At 45.5% G+C, this 24,967-nt stretch overlaps 1 protein-coding gene across 2 annotated transcripts in view; it reads left to right on the forward strand.

The window, feature by feature from the left end:
- vti1a (vesicle transport through interaction with t-SNAREs 1A) overlaps window positions 1-24,967 on the forward strand; it is a 154,006-nt gene that overhangs the window by 101,701 nt on the left and 27,338 nt on the right. Inside the window, exon 7 of one of the 2 annotated variants that reach the window (XM_080788694.1) lies at window positions 5,564-5,636. In XM_080788694.1, the coding sequence (XP_080644820.1) occupies window positions 5,564-5,629 (66 nt within the window). In that variant the 3' untranslated portion in view covers window positions 5,630-5,636. The remainder of the gene's footprint in view (window positions 1-5,563; window positions 5,637-24,967) is intronic. The other variant, XM_080788693.1, reaches the window with a different exon arrangement.

Genomic DNA, 24,967 nt, shown 5'->3' on the forward strand with positions numbered 1-24,967 from the left:
GGTGGCTCAGGGGTAGAGTGGCCGTTAGAACAGTCGGATGGGTGGCTCAGGGGTAGAGTGGCCGGTAGAACAGTCGGATGGGTGGCTCAGGGGTAGAGTGGCCGTTAGAACAGTCGGATGGGTGGCTCAGGGGTAGAGTGGCCGTTAGAACAGTCAGATGGGTGGCTCAGGGGTAGAGTGGCCCCTAGAACAGTCGGATGGGTGGCTCAGGGGTAGAGTGGCCGGTAGAACAGTCAGATGGGTGGCTCAGGGGTAGAGTGGCCGTTAGAACAGTCAGATGGGTGGCTCAGGGGTAGAGTGGCCCCTAGAACAGTCGGATGGGTGGCTCAGGGGTAGAGTGGCCGGTAGAACAGTCGGATGGGAACCACGAGGTTCCCATTTCGATCCCGGGCTCCCTCAGAGTTGGTGTCGAAGTGTCCTTGAGAAGGACTATGAACCCCTAATTACTCCTGATGTGCAGGTTGGTGCCTTGCATGGTTTCCTCCGCCATTGGTTTATGAATGTGTGTGCGAATGTAATGCACAAACAATATAAAGCGCTTTAGATAAAAGCGCTATATAAATGCACCATTTACCATATACGTCTGATTCCCAGACAACCACTCTTCCATTCAGCTAAAGCCTCCCCATGTCTCTCTGTGAGACTTTGCTTTAACCTGAAGGTTTGACCAGCTACTGTTCCTGCTTTATTCCTCATCCTCTCCACCAACGCCCCCACTCCCTCCCTCCGCCAATCTTGGCCCTGTACTCCCTCCTCACACCCTCACAGCCAGCCAGACAAACAGGCCGATAGACAGCCAGGCAGAGACGAGGCAGGTCCCAGCGCAGTGAGGGGGCTCCCGGCTCTGATGGGGCCCCCTCAGCGTGGCGTACTTAGAGATCACAACATAGTAGAGGGCTTGGCATAGACCGTTTCAAAGGAAATCAAACATCTCCTTTCAAAAAGGTCCACAGCGTCTACCGAGAGCAGTTGTAGCACTCTCTTTCTCGCGCTACTTTCTTCACACTAGTCGTCTTTGCTGAACCCCCCCCCCCCCAGCGCACACACACACACACACACACACACACACACACACACACATCCACACATCCTTTAAAGATGTGTGGGGCTAAAAGAAAAGGAGGAAGAGGAAATGTATAAAGACAGGAGATGTCTCTTAGCTGAAAGGTGTAAAGGATAGATCAGAAGGCTGTAATAATAATAATTATAATTATTATTACTACTTATTATTAGTTATAGAAATTTACAGAAATTAATTAATAACGCACCTAAAGCTTCAGGTGCATTGACCACAGTGGATTAACACATGTGTGTACACACAGGAAGAAACGCACATATGCGGAGACAAAACCCTCCCACACTCAGCAGGAGATGTGGCCTTTTGTTTTTGCTTTTAACGGTACAAATGGAAGTCAATAGCGGGCGCGAACCCCTCGGGTCAAAAGAGCGCGCTCCTGTCAAGTTGCTCAGCCCCTACGCTGGACCCCCTGCTGCATCGTAGGAGTTTGGTCATCCTTCATTCTGGTCTACAATACTCCATCAGCCACTCAGAGAGACAGGGACACGCCGTCTGTTGTTGCCTTGTTTTAATCGCCGTGGCCGAAAGCCAGTTCCTGTCACTGCTTGGTGGTTAAATGTCGTTTTCTGGCCCATATAGACTGACGTCACTATGTTTACGTCCCAACGGTCTGTCGAATTGTCAACTAGGGCTGCAACTAACGATTGGTATATTGTATTAAATAATGAATCTATTTGTATCAATATTAGTCATTTTAGACCATAATATTACAGTCAAATAAGGTAATAAAGTAATGAAAAATGCTCATCACAAGTTATACAGTATGAACACATTGAAATTGTCAAACACTTATTGTTTCATTTTATAATGAGATAATACTAATACTACTAATATTTTCATAATATAATGAAAGACAAGCATCATAACTTTTGATAACTTTTATTTTGAGCTTTGTTAACTTTTCTGTGGAATGATTATTCCATTGCTTTGGTTGATTGTTTTACCGCTATTCTCATCAGACTTTTTTAATGAATAAAATGCCAATTATAGGCGAAAATCCATCAGCTATGCTGTGGCCATTAACTACTCCGTCATTGTAGTTACCCTAACCCTGGAACAGAGCAACTTTAGTGAATGCATCCACAGTTACACACACACACACACACACACACACACACACACACACACACACACACACACACACACACACACACACACAGTGGAACGAGGTCTTCCAAGAATTGACAGGAGATGGTTATCATAGAAACATAACTATGTTTGTACATTTCCATGTAATATAATGTAATTCTTCAGCAAACACTTACAGATTTACACAACAAATAAGCGTAGAAACCTGTTATTATTTATTTATTTTTGCGAACGCAGTGAGCACTAACTATGAGACCTAGCAGAACATGTCTGTCTGTCTGTGTGTCTGTCTGTCTGTCACGCTGTAACACCACCTGCCCGCCACCAGAGGGCGCAGCTGTATCACACACAAAAAACACACACACCCGCACACATAGTCACATACACACACTAAAAAAAAATCTTAAAAAACCCCAAATATGTACGAGCTGCGTTCGCTTCCCGCGTTTGCGCGTCTTACTTGTTTGTGATACTGAGGATGTTGAAATAATGTAGTGAATTGGGCACTCAGGGTGATGTTTTGGTCGTGTCGTGTGGCTTTGTATAGTGGTAGTGCCAACTGTCGTTTTCCTTCCATAAAAAAGTCACTCTGCATGCACTGCCACCAAATGGTCCATTTCCTTTCTCACAGCTCCTGTGTCAGAAACAAACTCTTCTCTCTCATTTGACGGAGCTTCAGTAACACTAATAACCGCTCACTATAATGCCGATACTGCAGCCCTATACGGGATGGGGAATAACCAAAACATGTTTCACCACTAGTATTCCATTTTAACTGAGGAAGAAAGTGAGTGAGAGTTGGACCAGGATGCTGTAGGGCCAGTGTAGGGTTGTGTGTGTGTGTGTGTGTGTGTGTGTGTGTGTGTGTGTGTGTGTGTGTGTGTGTGTGTGTGTGTGTGTGTGTGTGTGTGTGTGTGTGTGTGTGTGTGTGTGTGTGTGTGTGTGTGTGTGTGTGTGTGTGTGTGTGTGTGTGTGAGAGAGAGAGAGAGATATTTTGGGAGAAAGTGTCTAGGGGACAGATCTGTGGGCCGAGTCAGACATCACATCAGGCAACTGCAGGACTTGTGTTTGCCAGAGGGTCCAAACCCCCAGAACCCCCTTATCCCCCTCCTTCTCTATCCCTGGATCTGGCAACCTGCGCCACTCCAGCTCCAGCTGCCAGAGGCAAGGAACGAGGGATGGAGGGGAAGAGACAGGGGAGTGGATGTAATGGAGAGGAGAGATGGACAGCCAAAAGACAGCCATGCCCCAACATCTGAATAGAAAGTTAAAAACAGAGAAGTGTTGCGACGCATGAAACTGAAGAGGTTAGAAATAGAATAGGATAGGATAAACGAGAATAGATTTATTATATATATATATATATATATATATATATATACACAGTATATATAATACAGTAAAATAAAATAGGTGAATAAGGGTTGGGGTCAATGGGGTGGGGGATCACGCAGTTAAGTTACAGTTCATTCATGCTTAATTTGTGTTCGTGATGTTTCTCATAATTATTATTTTCATCTTTAACTTGAATTTGTTTAAATAAAGAATAGAGGCGAATAGAAGAGAATAAAACAAACATAATTGAGGAGAAGTGGATAGATCCAAAGGTTTATACAGTACGATTGAATTGAATGAATAGAGAAGATTGGGTGAACTGTTAGATCTACAGTAAGTTGAGTGAGGGTAACTAGATAGCGCAAACAGTATTTAACAGAAGCAGAACCACCCCCTGCTGACTGTAGAAGGAAATTCTCTTTAAAAAAATAAAGAAATCACTCCCACTGTCTTAAACCAAGAAATGTGACTACAGGTAGAATTTAGTGCCAGCTAAAGTGGCACAGTGCACTGTCAGCATTTTTTTCTTTAACACACACACACACACACGCGCGCACGCACGCGCGCACAGTGTGTACACATTATGCAAATACACATCCTGGAATTTGGAAACGGGAGGAACGAACATTCACAAAATAAAAAAATAATGAAAAACCAAAAGAAAGTGAAAGGAAAAAAATCCACGGCACAGCAAGGGATTACTGAAGGAGCCGGGGTCATCATTATTTCAAGTGCATCTTCAGTAGCACATTCACATTTTAGAATCCTCAGTGTACTAATGGAACCATTATGCTTACTTTTGTCTGCTCTTCGGGGGTTGCATAAACACTGAGGATTTTACTGTGCAGATTGCATCCTCATCTGTAGGAAGGAATCTGAATGCACGCACGCACACAGACACGCACGCACGTACGTACGCGCACACACACACACACACACACACACACACACACACACACACACACACACACACACACACAATATGTAATAATGCTGTAAAGTGTGTAATACATTATGCCAGTCTGTTATGGGGGGGGGGGGTTATAATGCACTAAGCTGTATTGTATCTATGGGACCCCAATTAACACTTTTGAATCCTAAATGTTTTAATGTAACTCTGTGAGGCTATACAAATAATTATCTTTCTGAATTAAGGGCCTACCCCTGCTCTATTGCAGTTTTAGGCTGTACTATTGGTGGAGGTTAACTATTTGTTACTTTACAGCCACTTGTTGATGTGTAATCCATAGTGCAAGAGAGGTATTTCCACCCTTTAAAAACATCTAAGATTTATAGATGTTTGGGGGCTTCATCAGACAAGTGAGTTTGAGACAAAACTCCTCGTCTCCATAAGCTTCTGGTCACTGGCCTGGCTTTGGACAATTCACCTAGATAGTGATGACAAAAGACTTCCCGCAATCCCCCTCCCTCAAAAGCCACCGTGGGAGTGCCTCTGGTAAAGCCACTGACTGAAATGCTTCCGTAGGGCTGCTCACTGGCCACCAGGACAAAGTTGAGTGTTTTGTTGCCTCGGGGCTGCGAACAAGAATGTGTCTGCAGTCAAGTGCTCTGGTTAAGTGACATTTCCTCTTGTTGCCTGTGTGGGAGGGTAGTTAAAAGCTGTAATCTGTAAGTCTGATGTCCTACCTGGGATTTGAACCCTGGCCTCGTGTGGAAAACAGTTTTCACAGTTCATATCTCCAGGGGTGATGTTGCACTTATAAGCACCAGGCAGTACTACTTGTGAACCAGTAGGTGGCCTACCAAACACCAGGGTTTACATTTCTCAATAGAAGAGTAGGGAGGTAGAACACCGCCAACCACTGCAGATGTACTAGTGATAATGTACAGTATTAACATTCTCTACCATGCAAATGTGTTAAAACGTCATCGTGAGTTTCTGATTGCAGCATTAATTGCATAGTTAGCACATGAAAACAATATTTAATAGCACGATAGCATGTGTTCCCTGACCTGTTTGTTTGGAAGTGGAATACTCACAACTTTCCCAACCCTTCTCTGTCCTTTCCCCCCCTCCCCCCCCCCCCCCCCCCCCCACAGCTGAGAGAGACGGACTCCAACCTGGGCAAGAGCTCTCGCATCCTCACGGGCATGCTGAGAAGGTAAGAGGCAGGTAGGGGAGCTCTGTTTCTACTGCACATCTGTGTGATTAACCGCCCCTGTTCTGTGCAACTGAGGCAACATTATATTTCTATTTCATTTTACATTAGAGGGAGAGTAAGATGCAGGTACAGTACGTAGGGGAGCTCTGTTTTTACTGCACCTCTATGGATGAACCGCGTGATTAACCACCCCCTGTTCTGTGCAACTGAGGCAACATTATTTTATATTTCGTTTTAGAGTAGAGGGAGGTTTGGTTCTATTCCCCTAAAGCAGTGCTTCAAAACCTTTTTTTTTTTTTTTTTCTTTGGAGCCCAACTTCTTATGTAGCGTACATCTATAACAAAATCTGAGACCCCCCCCCAAATGTGCATGTTTTTTTTTTTTGCAGACATGTTAACTTCAATCCTGTATATTATTCTTGTCCGATGAACAGCGGAAATAGCCAATCTAAGTTGGAAAGGCACGTTATGGTTTTTGTGCAACATGTTTCCAACATGTTTCCAAAGATGTTGGACTGCCGCCAAACAGACAAGGCCTCACTCTGATCTTTGGTTGGGGAAATACTGCCCCCAGGCCTAGAGCAGTGCTTCTCAATTCTGGGTCTCAACTGTGAGGGCCCCCTTGTATGATTCAGTTCCCCCACCTGACTAGGACGTTAACTGCGTTCACCCGGTTGTCCTTGTCATTCGAGTGGTTTGACCTGGAGCACCAGATGAATGTAGTGAACTAACTTGGAGCTAAGAGCCACTGCTCTGTTTCTACATAGTTTTATGTCTGTGTATCCAGGCCAGCGGATTTATAACGTGTACAGTTATGTACAGCATCCTAAATCATGTTGATTCTCTACTCTGCCTTGAAAATAGGCCCTGCAGTGCATAAACATAGACGTGCTAGTCAAAACTTCACTTGGTTATGTAATAATAAAGGGAGAAAAAGATTAACGCATTTTGCTTTGCACCTTTTTATAAGTGTGTAGTAAGTCTAGTCCCCCATAAAAGCAGCGCCCTGAGCAACACTTGAATTATGTATCTCCACAAACATTCACAACCACGCCATACCATGATGATCCCTGGCTAAAGATCCCACTAAAGTCTATCCGTGAATGAATACCAATACCTCTGCACCATGCTCGGAGCCTAGATGACATCCAGACCGGTTTACTCCATCATGCCATGGTGTCGCTTCCCACAACAAATGAGCTTCAAGCTAAAAACGAGTTTCATCGCATATCAATTATACGTTGGGCTTTAGAAGGCCTCGGCTGATCTCTGAAGGGCACAGACAGAAGGCCTTGCTGCTGCTGCAGCAACGCTGCAGGCTTCACACCCATCATTATTGTGAATCACTTCTACAGAGGATGTCCATGCACACATTTACTGAAATTAGGGCTGCATGGGACTTGAATGCAACTCTCATTTTAGAAATGTATGCAATTTACACCACTCTTTCACACTTTTCATACAACGGTGTTGAGTAGCAGAAATAGCCGATCCACAAGCTCAAGAAAAATGAAAAAGTGGTTTCACACTTTGTGTGAGCCATCTGTTAATGGCAATCACACTTCCATTCAGATTCAGTGCCCCCTCCTTGTGATTTTAAAACAATACATAATAAGCTATAAACAACAATGCCTCTGCAGAATAATTCACAGTATCTCTACCACTGTGTGGGCTCTCGCAAACCCTATAGGCGCATTGCACTCTTCTTTCTTTGCCCATTGTGTTTTTTTTTTCTTTCTCGCATTCTGATAGCTCGCATTGTGAAAAGGTTATTACGCTTTTGTCTCACGACTGACACGTGCGGAGTGAATGCTGCTTCTGTGTGTGCCGCACGGGACCTGTTTATGTCACAAACAATGCCACCACGGCCACTAACCCGAGACCGGTCCGGCGCCATGGCGCTTTAGATTTTCTTGTTTTTTCAAAGAGGAGCGCGTACCATACACGCGCCATTCCCTCAATCCTGTCCCTCGTAGCGTCCATTTTTCCGAGCCCTTTATTATTTCCAAGAAGTGTCTGTTTGAGGAACCCTCTTTTCTTCTTTCCAAGTGCATGCACAAAGATGCCAGCCCCGGCGGGAACGCACATACACACTGGAGTGCAAACGAATGCTTTATCACACACACACACACACACACACACACACACACACACACACACACACACACACACACACACACTACAGGCACGTCAATGTCTGTCGTATGTACCCCCACCCCCTACATAACACACAGACATACCCTACACAGCTTAATGTCTTGTCACATCTCCATTTTATAAAGTGCCTGTGAGCCTACTCCTGAACCGTGACACCATGGTTTTGTTTTTCTCCCTCTCTGTCTTTCTGTCTCTCTCTCTCTCGCTCTTTTTCTCCTCTGTCCATTCCTCTGCTCCCGCCATCGCCCCACTGTGGATTTTGATTAAGAGTAATATGTAAATGACACCGGCTAAATGTAAAATCCCGGGGCCGGGAAGGAAGTGCCAATTGAAATAGATGCTTCAGTGCCCGTGGACAATTTGGAGGGGCTGCTCACGGGGGCGGCCGGCGCCTTCACTACGGCAGAGAGCAGGGCCCGGGCAGAGGGGGCCCTGTGATGCCGACTGTAACCAATATTTCTGCATATGTCTCCATTTTGTCAAGTCTGATTAGAGGGGAGTGGAGCGGGGGGGCGGCGGAGAGGGCAAATCGCCTGGCGTGACACCCAGAGCTGTCCAGAAATCATTCATCATCCTCCCGCCCCCACCCCACCCATCTCCATCACCCGCCTCCTTCACCCCCCCTCCCCCCACAAAGTAAATAACACGCTTATTTCAATATTATATTATCATATTAGTATTAAAGTTCAGCTGTCACCTAATGGGACGACTTAATCAGTCGTAGCATTTTAAGAGGCGAGCCGCCACTCCCCTGGCTGCCCCCTCCCCTCCCCCCTAGACGGGTCTTACCACCTCCTACGGTTAGCGGGCCCCCCGCTCAAATCAGGATTTATGAGGGCTTTCCGAAAGCAAGAAGGGCCCCCGTTTTGGAAAAAGCGAGCCCCCTTCCACTCGTCGCCGTTTGCCTTTCTGCATGACGGGAGCGGCGATATGCGAGCACGCGCATACACACACACACACAGACAACCCCACCTCCTTCTTTCTTTTGCTGGACAAAAAAAAAATCTTTTTACTCGCCGTTTGAATAAAAGAAAGTGTGTTTTTTGTTGTATGCGTACGGTTTCGGGGCGTCAACTCTGAAGTCATTTATAACCAGTGGGTGGGTTGGGGGGAACAGACAGACAAAGGAGTACCAAGGGATGGTTCCACAGTTCCATCATATTTCACTTCCATGGGAGGGTGTGGGTGCCCCCCCCCCCCCTCCTCGCTCTGCAATTCATCCCCATTTCTGTATTCATTTCATTATATGCTCTCCTGGTCTTCACGCTTTTGATTAATAGTGTATTTGTATCCTCTGTCAAGGCAATTGGAGGCCGTTTTAGTTGTTGATTTTATTTATTCCTGTTTGAGGTGGTGGTGCCTGGGGGGGGTGTGGGGTGTTATTCTCTCACTTGTTTGCACAGCTTCTGTGCAGCACTTTGTATTTTAAGTCCACTAGCAGGGTGTGGAAGACAAATGAAGGCAGTAAGGTAGAACTATCTGTCGCCCTATGTACTGAAACCTCAACAGATGTTTCAGTTCATGCTCGTTCACCTCCAGCTTTAATGAACTGTGCGTCTTTTCTTTTCTATTGTTTGTTGAGTTGTTTTCAGTAAACACACAGCGCACGCATGGCAGCAAACTCCTGCTGCACACACAGACCTTCATTTGAATGCAACAGGTCACTGAAATGGACAGCTTTGTACCAGCTGCTAAGCTGGTCATAGATTGCCTATGAAACTTAGACGACCAGACAGACACCGGTAGTCCTACTGATGAGTGGGTTGCCAAGACCGCTTATTTCCAGCCAAACTTGAATTGTTTTTTTCCTCACTGTTGCTTGGCTGTTTTTTTAGCTTATTTTTTTAAATCAGTTTGTCAGTAAATGACTACATGGACGGTCTCCCCCTCTGCTCCGCCACAGCAGCGCGCCTCAGTTATTCTGCGAACATCCCTGATCCAGTGGCGTGCTTCCGGAAGCATCCGCCCACTGTGAATTATTCATCCCATCATCTGAAGTCCTCAGGGTTTTAATTATCTTGTCACGGTCACACTGATCTCATTAAGGTTTAATAGTGACGCCCTATTATAGGAAATCATAATATTATTAAATGTCATAATATCAACGCTCCTAATTATGATTACAATTGACTACTTAGAATTGATGTTTTCTTAAAATAGGGGGTTTAGACGGCACCCCTCCACAGGGGGGGAGGGGGGTGGTATAACACCCACTACTGCAGCGAGGGTTCATCAGTTCCAATCAGATTTACACTCACTCACTGACTTAACCAGATCTATTCAAATAGAGAAACAATTAAATTGTGAATGTAAGTGAGAGAAGATATACTTGGTACCCCCTATTTTTCCCTACACCACATCTCTTTGGTGAAATAGCTCACAACGATGTGTACAGTATGACATCAGTGAATGTTGATCTCCACAGTATGTGCATTTGCCCCCATTTACAGTACTAGACCTGTGCGTGCCCGTCGGCCACCGGCCTACAGTACTTGGGAACCTAATGATACCCATTTTAACTCTCTGTGTCCCACATGGAGATCTGTGTATGTGCCTGTGTCTGAAGAGTGCAAACTGACTGTGACAAGTGGACTGGTTCAGTAATCAATTGGCAGGTGTGGGGTTGCCATGGCAATCAATTGGCTGCATTTGCCCCCATTTACAGTATATGTACGGTATTTGACGTTTGATGGTGGGATTTCACAGCATCTAGGGTTAGATCGCCATGTTTACTCAAGAGGTTAGAGTGAGCGACGTCATGCACTCCATATTCAGACATAACTGTCCGGTAATCTATATATGGGCATAGTGGGCGTGGTGCTCTTATAGTCCTTATAGGATCCCTATAGATTTGTTTGGGTCTGATGTCATGCCATCACAGTCGGCATGACATGCCGTATTTGGGTGCAGCTGCAGTGGGAACTCTATATTTGATTATGTCCGAGTCATAGTGAACTCTACATATTTTTTTGTTCGAGTCATAGTGACGGGAGCCAACTGGGACCCCAAGAGCCGCGGTCGTCCAACGGCCGACAGACCCATTAAGCAATTTGAATATAATTTGTAACTATTTAATACAACAAACACAAATAGCAGAGCTGAAAGCTAATAACATGTCACTCACGATGCATGCTTGTTTTACAAAGAATTGCTATAGTGGTTAAGAAAATGCCCCCTGCCCCCTGGTCTGAGCTGTAGACTTGCCCTGGCGGTAACGCTTGCAGGTGTGTATCGCCATGCTTGATTAGAGAAGCCTTTGATTTGGCCTTCCATTAGCACTGTGCCTGTGGCATCTCTGACACTGCGGCCCCTCTCACTGGATACCAGACGGCCCTATGACTGTATGACATTGACCCAGCTGCAGCCAAGCCTAGCATAAGAACTCCCCCGCTGCTACACGGCGACCATCTCAAGCAAAGGAAAGCATCTCTCCCCCGCTTGCCCACCACAGTCAGAACAGTCAGGAATGACATGCAGCTCCAGACCCAGTTAGGACCACTGGGGCTCCGGGGCAGCTCCTCGGAAGAAGGGGGGGGAGGGGGGTGTTCACGACGAAGGGCAATGAAGGATGGAGGACGATGAGAAGGGCAGTTGAGGAGCGGTGGTGGTTGTGGGGGTTGTCTGCCATCGCTGACGGCTGATCCCGCATGCAGGTGGTCGAGTCAGTCGCCAGGCAGATCAAAAAGTCAAGGCCCCGGGTGGACCTCCCTTTGAAATGGGAATGGGGCCGAGATATCAGACAGAAAACATAAGCAAGCACCCGGCCGCAGAAGGGCTCCATATTCATGGCGGGGACTGGCAGGAGCAGCGGCAGACAGGCAGATCGGGGCTGAGCAGCAGCCTTCAGAGCCCACACTCACCCTGGACACTGATTAAGAGATCAGCCCTTGGGCTTGGCCACGCATGCCGCGGTACAGCAGTTAGCTCACTACCTGGCCAGCTAGCACAGTCACACTTTCATAAACACACTAATGTCCTTAATTGAGACGGTGTGACCTGGCCAGTTTTGTTGAACTAATTGAACTCTGTAGCTACGTGCCAAATGTGCAACAACTAGCGGTGTAATGATATAGTAACGGCATCGAAAAATTTGACTGTGAGATTGACTATGTATCGTTTTGCAATGCAAATAATCGGTATCGAATCGTTTTGCTATGCAAATAATCGATTGTATCAATACTACATTTTTGTGCAGGTATTTAGCATTTTTTAGAAGGAAAAAGAAAAAGAGGCGTTTAATTACTTAGTTTAAAATAATGTCAATATATTTTTAATTGTTACTGTATCGATTTCAAATAATTGAATCGTATCGGATCGCCATAATGAACCAATATCGTCCATTTATCGTATCGTCAACCATGTATGGTGCTACGTATCGTATTGCTGTTAAAATGTATCGTTACACCCCTAGCCACAACCTTAGCTCCCTCGTCACAGAACACGCTACACGGATATCTGTACACTGGTGACCTTTACACCTCTGACCTTTTCCCATGGCTTCCAAGTATTTGATACTGTATAACACTCCTATTATCAGAGTTACTGTAGAAGTCTGAACTCCTCTTTATAGCTAAATCAAAAGCAGACTGATCTCCCTATGCTGTTTGATTTGGTGCAGAGCAGCACTGAGTGGAGAATTGTGACTAGGTCTCGCAGGGGGGAGGAGGGGGGGGGGGAATTAGTAAGTGTCTGTTTTTGCCTATTTGCCACTTCCATTACACTGACAATGTCAGGAGGGAAGAGATACAAGTGCATGGCCTCATAAAAACATGGAGTAGAGGGATTCTAATGCTTCTAATGTCCACATTTTCAGCAGTTTGACCCTAGTATTGGCTAATATCACCCCTCTCTCTCTCTGTCTCTCTTTGAGTCTGGAATATTAACTACTGAGAAATGTAGGTCATATAATTAATGGAATTCAGCTCCAGCAGGGAGATGCAAACGGATGGGAGTCTTGGGGCCCTCTTGAAGTCTTGTTGTTGGAGAGTCAAACAAAAAGATTTGATTTTCTTATCTAATTGAAGCTGAAAGACAAATTATACTTTCAATCTGTTTTCCTTTTACTCGCCCCCCCTTCCTTCTTTTCCCCTACTCAAAAACAATGTGTAGGCCTATATTCCTTTTTTCCTTCTTTGTTTTTAATCGACGAGATAATTATCACGGGAGAGGCTGGCGAGGTGGAGCACAGCACAGGCCCGCTCTCCAACACATATCCACTCCTACACACACACGCACACGCACACACATGCACATACACACGCACACATGCAGAGACATGCACATGCATACATGTATGGATGCTGCTACTTACTCATGTGATACTTTATTTTCTCCAACTTCAGTGTGTGCAGACACACGCACACACACACACACACACACACACACGCACACACACACACACACACACACACACACACACACACACACACACACACACACACAGGGTAGCATGGTTTCCTTTTCGGGTGCATGAGGAGGTCAGCCTGGCTACTGAATCCTCAACGCCCTCCTGTGCTTGAAGCTGGCCATAAGGAAGTGTAGTTCCCTTTGGAGACCCTCATAAAGATGACTCCTACACTGCACATGACTCCCTCCATTCCAATGACCCCCACCTCTATATGTATGTATGGCCCTCGCCATTCTGGTCAGTTTATGGTGTAAATAAGTTATCGTTCAAGTCAAGTCATGGAGCCATGTGCAAGGCTCTGCACGGCAACAATACCACTGATTTACTGATGATACCAATGATTTATTTATGGCCTACTTATCAAAACAAGGTTACAAAGTGCTTTACATAAAACTGTGAAAAGAAAAGTGCAGTGTGAAATAATACATTTAATAGAATCAAACAAATGTGTAGATGTCCTCTTTTAAAACCGAGCATTGACGAGACTGAAAGGAAACCAAAGCTCTGTCCTTATACCCACTCAATCAGGCGAGGAAAACCTCTGGATGGGAAAAGAGAATATAGCGAAGGATTCAGCAGCGAAGCTGACCTCCTCATGCACCCCGAAAGGAAACCATGCCGCGTCGCTCTGATCTCCTCTTCGTCATGTGGCCGTCGTGGGTACTTCCACCTAATGCTTTTCTACATGTTGAACTTATTCAGCCTGGTGTGTGATATTCCCCTCTTTCCTTTTTTGCATAATTATGACTTCATCCCCCTTAGGCCAGTCATATCACTGGTCATTCCTGCTCCTGATAAGGATTTTTTTCCTTTTACCTCTTTTACACAGCGCTGCCTTAATTAGCAAAATCCTGATTTTCAGTTTAATTTTGAGAGAATGGGACCAGTCAGGGTATACTTTTGTACACACATTGAGGTGTGTGTGTGTGTGTGTGTGTGTGTGTGTGTGTGTGTGTGTGTGTGTGTGTGTGTGTGTGTTTGTGCGCACGCGGGCGCTATCCAGGAATCTAGAAGCCTCACTTGTCATTCAACCAATCACTGCACAATGCGTCTTATGTTGTTCCGTTCTATTGTTTTCTTGTTGTGTTTTATGGCGGCGAGGGACCTCACTCACCGCCGACGCGTCTGCTGTCCACGAGCCGCGTGCACCGTAGGTCAGCCCTCGTGGTTGACGGCATTGTATGGAAGTACGCCTTCTGAAACCACGCCAGACCTTTGGAAAGAAGAGCTTTTTTTACCCAGAGAAATGGACACTGGTCTAAGGCAGACAAATTGTACTGTATCTCCATATGTTTTGAACATTTTGTTAAATGAATGCCTTACTGAGTTGTAGTGTAGCTACAATCATGGATATATAAGCTCACTTGCGTTGTGAGCTTGTAGGAGGACGGTTTTGGCAGTCAGAGTGGTTAGAGAGTCGGTTTTATGAATATTTAAACAACAATCTTGTGACAAAATAATTACTAACTACATACAGTAGTGTACCGAAGTCCTGACATCACTCGTATCCCCTGGGTCACGGAAGTAATTTCTCTATGGAGAATTGCATTGGACAACTTAGAATTGTCTCATATAAGAATTGTGGTCCAAAAATAAGCAAACTGTCCCAGCGATATATATACTGTACATATTGTCATGGAGGTTGCTCTGTATCGTATATGATAGTCAGTCCCTCATATTTGATCAGTCTGTTTTACTAAGTCGGCGGCAGTAACATTATTGTCAGTCTATTGGCTCCTTTGGAACACACAGATTTCGTTTTAAAATGTCCTGTAACGGATTTGGACATACAAGCTTCGAGGCCGTCAGTGATAAGAGCATCTTGTCCACAAGAGGCCTTGTCAAAGCCCATGAACTTCTTTTGATACTGAATTACCTATATTTGCTTTTATTTATTTAGCTCTTGAAATCATGTATTTTCTTCTTTGAGATGATTTCTTCTTTTTCTTCTTTTGGTGGGAGGAAAAAATGGCCACACTTTAATCTCTCAAGGTTTCCTTCTGTCTGTCTTGAGATGCAGGATACTTTTTATTGATGCTCTTCCTGTGTGTGTGTGTGTGTGTGTGTGTGTGTGTGTGTGTGTGTGTGTGTGTGTGTGTGTGTGTGTGTGTGTGTGTGTGTGTGTGTGTGTGTGTGTGTGTGTGTGTGTGTGTGTGTGTGTGTGTGTGTGTGTGTGTGTGTGCAGTACGTGTGGCTGCAGCTGGGACAATGACAGGCTGAGCCTCAGCCTCATTACTCGCTGCACCCGAGCCAAACAAGCACCACTGCCACCTCTCTGTCTTTCTCTCTCTCTCTCTCTTTCCCCTCTGTCTCTTTTCTCTCTCTCTCTCTTTCTCTCTTCCTCCACCTTGCCCATTAGAGAGTGCTGATGGGACATTTTTTTCCCCCTGCAGAAAGGAAGACACAAACAAGCGTGGGCTGCAGAGGAAGGGGTTGTTGACAAGGGCAAAGACGTGCTGTTGTTTTATATAAGGGATGCATTTGTCTGTTGAGGAATGACTCGCATAACTGGGCTGGCAAAGGCCTTTTTCTCTTTTCTACATTTCTCTCGTTCCCTCTCTCTGTCTCCATTATAGAGCCTGTGCTTGGCTTTTGTTTTGATACCTCATAAACCAATTACAATCCCAGTGGAATTGTAATTATTTCAAATGCAGCATTGACAAAGTCTTCAGATTATTTTGTTCTCCCCATCTTCAATTGATCCGCGAATGGCAGGACTTGAGAAAAGGCAGTCAACTTCACCGAAGATGGATAGAAATCCAACAGCCCTCCCTAATACATCTTAACGTAAAGCCCAAAACGTTCTCTTGCAGCAACGAAAGCATGACGAGTCAAAACCACGGAGCGACTCAACTGCAGCGTGAAAACCCACCACATCAGCACTTATTACCCATCCATCAACCAGCGCTTCAACAAAGACTCCTTTGCGGCCTCACATTTCCAAACCACCGCGGGGTCAACCAGCTATGACATTGAGGTGATGCTCGGTTTGACCTTTTTCTCTCCGTTCCGTCCTGGTTGAAGCGCCATGGTTTATTTTTTTACCCCCGGCCCCTCCTTCCACCACCACCACCACTCCTTTAACCTCGACAGACCACGGTTCTGACGAGCTGACTGGAGATCAGTGGTTCTCGTCTCCCTTGAAGTGGCTCCAGGTGTCACTCCAAGGGTACCCGCCCCTGTTTGATCTGCCGTAGAGCGGCTGTCGGGGGTTGCGGCGCCCTGTGATTCCCTCTGTCACGGGAGAGGGTGGGGGGGGGGGGGGGGGGAAACGACGCGTCAAAAGTTCCGCCACTACTTTTGAGTGACGGCAAGGTACGTGAGAGAGGATAGAGAGCACCGTGGTGGCTGCAATGACAGTGGTCGTGAGAGTCTTGGGCAGTCCAAACGATGACCCCCCCCCAAAAAAAATGTAGAGAACGAGAGAGGAGAGAGAACAAAATATAGACATCAGAAAACTTGGTTTCCACTGATCATATATCGTCTTAAGAAGCACACAAAACAAAAGCGAACAAACACAAAGCTCACCCTCTCAAACGTCCTCTGATATGGTCCAAAGGAGGTCCCTGTTTTTCCTTCAAGGAAGAAACTAAAGAAACGGCACAGTCGTGCGAGACAAACGAACCCCCGAGAAATTCTGTGGATGTATCTGTGTGGCAGACCCAGACGTGTGTATGCTTTCTTCCTTTCATTTTATCACATCCTTCCCTTTGTGTGTTTTTTTGTGTGTGTGTGTGTGTGTGTGTGTGTTTCTATATTCCTCCCATCTAATGCTGTGTGCTTCTGCTGAAATTACAGGTGAGCTCCCATCCTGTGGCAGGGCCTGCCTTTTCGTCTTGGGGAGAGCGAGAGAGTACGGGAGGGGTGGCAGTTGGAGAGGGAAATAAAGAGAGAGGAGGGGGGGGGGGGGGGGGGGGGGGGAAGAGATTCAGACTTTGTGGTGCAGCTGTGTTGTTTTCGGAGCCCACTCTTCCCTTTGTGTGTCTGGCGATAACTTATTCAGCGCAGGGCCATTCATCCAGGGGTTGAGCGCGGGCGTCCGTCAAGACGGGAAAATAATGAGGCGACAGCAGCACAGAGGATAGCGCTCTCTCTCGGTCTCGGTCTCTCTCTCTCTCGCTCTCTCTCTCTTACTGCCTAGGTCACCCCCCTCCTCCCCTACTCCCATACCACCCCCCCACCCCCCCACCCCCTGCAAGCATCCCATTATCAGCCGATTTAAATAGATAATAGAGGCCCTTCTTCTGGGCATTTTGAAGCAATTAGAACCTATCACACTATCTCTCCGCAGACTGTCATTGCCTCCCAGCGTGCCATTGTGCCGTGCACTATGTATGTCCACGTGTTGTAATGCAACAGCTTGCCTGCAAGAATGCGGAACGCCACAGTATCGGTGGTTGGCGGAAGGAATTAGAGTAAATGTGTTTCCTGTACAGTGTCTTTTGCGTGACTATGTGCCCACTCGTGCATGTCAGGCAGCGTGCCACTCTCCCGACACTGCCAGGACATGCCATTCCTCTACTATGCCAAGTTGCTCTTGGGCTGCACCGTCTGCCAGATCAGCGCGAGCACTGGCCAAAGACCTAGATGCCGTCCCTGCACTTTTCCATGGAACTCTGTGCAAGACCTCCCTCTCACTATTCCTGTACAGTCTGGGAAAGACACAGTAAAGTACGGGGCAAAAAGTACAACGTTGCTTCGGCATTGGCTCAGGGGTAGAGTGGCCGGATGGCAACCGCAAGGTTGCCAGTTCGAACCCGGGCTCTCCCAGAGTTAGTGTCGAAGTGTCCTTGAGCAAGACACTGAACCCCTAATTGCTCCATTTTACTTGTACCCTTGAACTACAGTGTTTCACATCATCGCCGCAGGGCAGAAATCTTGTATCTATTCTCTTCTTATATACTGCTCAACCATAAAATAATGTAGAATCAATCTGAGTACTACATCCTACAGCTCAGTTTGCTGCTGTAGATTAGCTTTTATTCTCAGCAGTGGCAATCTTTGTACAGTCTTTGTACAGTGCATAATGCACAATCTGTCAATGTGGCGGTTTTGTGTATTGATATATGGTTGATATATGGTTGGAGTTCAGTCTTTTGTGTTGTTGTTTTCCCCCCTCTCAGATCACTCTTTGGAAGAGTGCAAGAGCTTGAAATATTTATAAATATAGAAATATTTTCATTCTTTATATTGTTCCTCTTGGAGGCCGTCAGTCACATAACTATGACTCTGTCTGTACAACATTCGTACAATATGTGAACTGTAAGTGACAGCTGACAAAGGAAATGGACCACCCACACGCCACCATAACAGCATACATTTGCCTTGTCATAGACTCTTCAAGTTTTGTGGAACTCTACTGGAGGGATGGAACACAATTCTAACGGAAGATATTCCCTCATTTGGTGTGATGGTGGAGAAATATAGTGTGCAATTGTTGTTTTTTTTTAAATCTTTTGACAGTGAAGGCCATAGCATATGTCTTTGTTTCAATTCAGCTGAATATGTCTTCAGAGAGACCACGATTTCCGACCCAACTTACTGATGTATCTGCCTATATATCGAAAAGCTGACTAAAGCTGTCACTGTAGTCCCAGACACCGAAGCAGTTGAGCGGTCTTTGTGACTGAAGCCGCTGTCATCCTTGCCCCAGTAACGAACCCTCTTTCCTAGTCACTTAGATCTTTTTCTCTCGCCAAAATCAAGGTCAACAGGGCGTGCTCAGTTTTCTATACATGCCACAGAGTATATGTGAATTACTTAATTGTATCATGCAGCAACCCTATATGGAAGCACCAGCATTTGCTATGTTTCATTTATTTAGGTTTTCCCTATAATTTGTCTCCTATCTCTCTCTCTCTCTCTCTCTCTCTCCCCACTCATTTATTTTTTAATTATATTACGGAAGAAAATAAAACTTTTCTAATTCTTTGAGATGAAGCTGTGTGTGTGTGTGTGTGTATATATATATATATATATATATATATATATATATATATATATATATATATATAAAAGACCACTTCAAATGAGTTTCAGCTTCCAACCTTGAACCTTTTTATATGTTCCAGTCATTGGATGGAATAGAATAGACAGACTTTCACCTTAGCCATCTGTCGCTTTTGAGGGCATTCAGAGATTCTGTAGAGCACACGTTTTGACAAACACTTGAGGAAGCTATACTTTGAAAAGATCTTAATCGCCATATCCTGCTGTTGAATCAGCAGCCGCCCCAAAGACCTATTCTCTATGTTTTTATTTTCATTTTCTTGAATTCCTTCTTTTGTGTTTCATGAAAAAGAAATGTCTGATTGAATCTAAGAAAGAAAGGCAAAAATGTATTTTGTGTTGTCACCATGACTCAAAGTCATTAAACTTGGGGCAAAGGTGTCACCACTTCAATTCCCTCTGATAGTCCTTGAAGTATTGTGTTTCATCTTCATTTATCAATCGCCTCCATTAAAGAAATAAGCAAATACCACACGCCTCCGCTCTGATGGCATATTGTACTATATTGAAGACTTGAACTCTGCAGACAACATTAAGTGTCTACAGTACCATAGCTGATTTGTAATGGTAGTTTGGCAGTAGTAAATCACTCTAAAGTGTTGTGGGGGGTCTGTGCCCCCATTCAGCACGGTCGTTGACCCTTTAAGGAATGACTGATGTCCACACAAAGGACCCATCATTTTATGCCGCTGCGCCTGTAAACTATGGCTCTCATGTATGTCAGCCTTGCCTTGCCTTTGCATTCAGTCCTGTAGCTCCCAGAGTGTACAGAGCTGCTGTTATTTATGTGCTGCGGGTGAATAGGTAATCGAACTAATCCATTTAATTGATTATAAAAATAATACATTTTAATAAAAGTCTAGAACAGAAGTTTTGTTTAAAAATGTCCAACGACGGTCAACTATTTTCAGTATCATTGTACAATAATGTTACTAAGGCTTAAGAGTTTAGTCCGATTAATGGAATCATATCAATCAGAATTCTTTCACATCAATTCATTGCCTATATCAAAACTGAATAAAAAAAAAAAAGCTTTCCTCGATTAAGTAATTGATTGCATGATTGCGAAGCATACTATCCATAGTTTGTACACTCTCACACTTACAAAGGAATGTAATGAATTAACAGACTATTTTACAGTGAAGATGCCATAAGCCCTTTGGAAATACCAGAAAGACAACAGCCATTCTGAGCTGCACACTATACTCTTTCACTCACACAGAGAGCCCTGTCTCTTGCCAAGGCCAGGAGGTTTAATCTCCAGTCGTGGTCACTTCTTTTTGTATTATTTTCACAGACACCACCCCTTCTCCCCCTGTCTTCATATCTCATCATTCTTCCAGTTAATTGTTGTGTTTTAATTGAATGTCCATCAGTTTGGATCTTTGACATTCTCTCTTTCATGCAGCCTTGAGCTGCAGTATCTGAGAGACAGTTCTTTGTCATACATGTACTTATAGTACAGCTTTGTCTGGATTTTGTCAGAAAGAAATCTTCTTTGAATTCCCGGGTGTGGGGATTTAATGGATCATATAACGGCGTCAATGTGTTTCAATGACTATTCACAACTTTGGCCACATACTGTACAGAAACATAGAGAATTTCACATTTTTTACACTTTTCTTTTTCCTTGTATGTCTCGATAATTTTTTGGGGGATTTTTCTGCCTTGATTGATATAGTAGATATATAGTATATACTGTATATATAGTAGACTAGACTGACAGGAAAATGGGGAGAAAGAGATAGGGAGTGCAAGAGGCAATGGCCGATGGGATCGGGATTCGAACCTGCGGCACACTGCTGGACCGCCACGCCAGCCACCCGGGCCGTATGTCTCGATTTTTGTGGACCCCGTTCACTGTCAATCATGTTGAAAAGATGAGTGTAACCGTCCTGAACACAGAGCTGAGACTTAGTTACTGTAAATCGGTTTTGTGACTCACTGCTACTAGTAGTTAGGCTGGGTAAATGCACAGGACAAACTCTATTTACTGAACAAAATGGTCTATATGTATCTATGTAAGACGCCTGAGGGCGAGAAGCGACCTCGCCCTGGCCTTGAGTGTACAGGGTTTGATGAGGTCAGATCAACATGTGGAATGTCAGAACAGGTCAGCTCCATATACTGTATGGAGATCTAAGGGTGGCAGTGGGGGTGTGTCTTGAGTGTACAGGGTTTGATGAGGGCCCAGGTACAGGGCCGGAACTTAATTTTCGGGTCACACCATCACCTACTGTAATTTTGGCCTTGCACTCTATAGGTGCAAAATAATAGTAATGCTCGTAGCATTTCATATTGTCTAATATCCAAACTATTATCCAATTAATTATAACCAAATGCGTCTTTTTGTCAGATTGTGTGACATTTTTCCGCCACAAAGCGATGTGATTGTAGTGTAGATATGAGAGCGCTCAGAGCGGTGACGTCTACTCTGAATACCTTCATCATTAGCGTTGGCAGGATTTTCTAAATGGCTCGGGCATGACCAGTGAGAGACGCATGTGTGTTCTGGTTGGAGTGGGGGGACAGGGGTTACGGTTAAGAAGAATGAAGATTGAATTATGGGTATAAGCTGACCTAAAACACTATTTTTCTCTGTCCACAACACTGACGCAGGCAATTCACAACAGAGTTTGTTTTGTCGGAGCGGCGCGTTCCAGCGATAGCGATGGCAGGACGCTGACTCATAATGGCTCTCTCTCTGACTGATTGGTGCTCAGTGATGTGGAGAAGAAGGCCTTTTTCATGGTGGTGGCGGCCTCAAACCATGGTCTGTTGCAGCCAAAAGCATAAGGACAAGGCAGAGCTGCGTTGGAACCGTGGTAGCCTGCATAACCTCCATCAATGGGGGAAAACACCAGGGAGGGCCGATGCCCGTGCAGTCCAGTTTTAGCCCCGACGATCAGAGGAAGTCAACTAGTTGTATAATTAGACGCCATGTAATTCATCCTTAAGAGACTGTCAGGCTCGCCGTCCACTCTGAAATGTCTTGCTCAAGATGCGCTGGAATCTTTTTAACTCCTCAGTCTCGGCATCCATGTATGTATATAAAAAAGGTCCCTTGATATCCTGCTGATCTGACGGTGTTATGAAGGAAGCATGTCCCGTCGTCAAATACCCTGCTCAAGAGATTGGCTGATTTCAGTCCACAATCCGGGCCCTGTAGGCTCTGGTTGCTGCCGGGGAGGGAACCTGTAATGACAGGTTCCATGCTGCTGCCCGTGGCTTGCGGCCCGCTGCACTGTTTGTTTGGAGAGTGGTGCTCGGCGGTAGAGTGGCGACCCAGCTGGCAGCAGCCGCGCTGCCCCCTTGGCCCGGCGGCCGGGGCTTGTTTTGGCCCACACCAGCCAGGCTAGACTGGCAGGCCATGAGGGTAGGGAGGAAGAGACGGAGGGGCAGGCCGGGTGGTGGTGGCGGCGGGGTGGGGAGCTGTTGGAGGAAGAGACGGAGGGGCAGGCCGGGTGGTGGTGGTGGTGGCGGGGTGGGGAGCTGTTGGCAGAGCACTGCGGTGCTAGCCGAGGCCCGCTGCCAGCTGGAGCCAACACGTCCCTCCACTCAACCCAAGACCCCCTGCCCCCAGCCCGCCCACCACCGACCCTTGTGTCTCCGTGACGACAAGGGGCTTCAGTTTGCACCTGGAGGGTCAACATCACCCCGCTGTGACCTGTCCCAGTCCGGACAGCCTTCTTCTTCGCAGGCCCACGCTACACTAATTGAGAACTACATCACCCCTCTTCAAGGCTGCTAGTCCAATATTGACATTAATCACTCTCAACCTGGCGTGCCTTTTTTGGACATGTCATTCCAGGCATCGCTGTATCGCGACATGTTGTGAGCTTGTAGATCAGCTATTTTAAATATATATATATATAATAAAAAGAATACATTTGTAAATCAGGACAAAACAAACGTTAGATTTCTTAGATTTTTTTTACATTTAACCCATTCTGGATGGGAACCCCTCTTGGTGTTTTTAAGCATTATGTTATACTTTAGCTATTGAAAAATATCAGATCTACAAGCTTGTAGGTCTGATATTTTTGTGAAAATGCGGTACAAATCTTTGAATATATATTCTTTCAGAGCGAACGTTTTAAACTCAAATCTTTGCTTCTGAGGGGTTCTTGGAAAACACATATCTTCAGATGGGGGTCGGTGGCCAATTACATATATTTTTAGGGGTCCTTGACAGGAAATGTTGAGCACCACTGATACAGAAACATAGGTATTTCAGAAAACTGTCAGGATTTAGAAGACATTTTTTAAATAAGGCCTAAATGGGTTCAAAAATAAATAAATAAAATAAAAATAGGTGTTGACCGCGACCATATAAACTTCATTGACCAAGGTCTCCCAGGGGTCTGTACTTTATTCTATTTACAACGCTGTGAGCGTTGTGGCGTGTTGTGAGCTTGTTGATTGGCTATTTTTGCCTGTTCACAATTCCCACTGTGACGCTATAGGTTGAATGTGGTTAAGTGCTAAAAGTCAACCAGAAGACGACTGTGGTGCACGTTTCACACTACACCCCCAGCGTTGCATCTAATCCTTTGTTCAGAGATTTGACAGGTACAAACAATATGTTTCTTCTTGCGTTTGTCAATACCTATAATTATCATATTAGAGCTGCGCGCAAACACACTTACACTTTGCCTCCACCTCTCCAAATTGTAGTCCTTCACCTTGCGTCTGTCAAAGTTCTCGTAAGGATGTGAAGGTGGAAAAGACGCTGAACTGTCAAACTTGGTCCCCCCTTTTGGTGCTCTGGTTTCATCATTACTTTCTGTGCCAGCATTCATGGCGCAGTGACAAAGGAAACAGCAATATAACTCACAGTAACATCACCGCCCCTTAAAGACCAGGTTTTTCTCCAGCCGTGTACGCAGCCTGTTGGAGTAACCTGAGGCCGTGAACTGTGACCTTCGTGCACCTGTCTAGCCAGAGGTAATACTCTGGACATGGCTTTGGACATGCGAGCGTATTTCACAAGGCTCCTAGTTTCAGGGCCTGTAATTACATTTAATTGGATGAACCTCCCACGTTACAGACTTAACTGTTGTTTTAAAGGTCTCAAATACGGACAATCAATCTACAAGCTCACATCGCGTCGCGATGCAACCTCTTTTGAGCTTGTAGAGCAGTTCTTTTTAAAATGTTTGAATAGGGTTTGTGGTTAACGGTTAAAGATCTAGTTGCACATTTTTCTGTTTTCTTTGATATTTTGACATATTATTGATTCTTCATGTAGGGGGCTGGGGGGGTCATAGGTCATGATCGCGGCATATTTGAACCCAAAGTCCGATGAGCACAACACAATACAGTATGTGATTCCTCCCATGTGTCCAACAACGACACCTTGCACACCGGCCATTGAAAACACAGTCAAAGGCCCTCTCAAAGTTCAGAGCAGCCTTGCTTATTTAGTTTGAGTATTCCTAGGGTCGCAAAGGGTACATCCCGCTTGTACAGACTTTAGACCCCCAACCCCTGTGTTCCGTCGGCGCCAGGGTCAACATTGCTTCGATGTTGAGGGGAAGTTGTGAGGACATTGGCATGTTGGACTAGCAGCCCGGTGTCACTTTCCCAGCCCTGTTTGCGGAGCCCGCTGCCCCCCCAGCCCTGTTCAATCTCCTCAGCTGACCTGAATGCATCGCAAAGTGTCACGGACGTGCGAAGAGCCAGATGCCCCTGCCCAGCAGCAGACGTCCTAACCTTGCATAACCAATGTGCCGGGGGTCTCTTAGCCGTCTGACCCGGACGACTCAG

The sequence above is a fragment of the Protomyctophum bolini genome, assembly GCF_963924005.1.
Source record: "Protomyctophum bolini genome assembly, chromosome: 18".
Lineage (NCBI taxonomy): Eukaryota > Metazoa > Chordata > Actinopteri > Myctophiformes > Myctophidae > Protomyctophum > Protomyctophum bolini.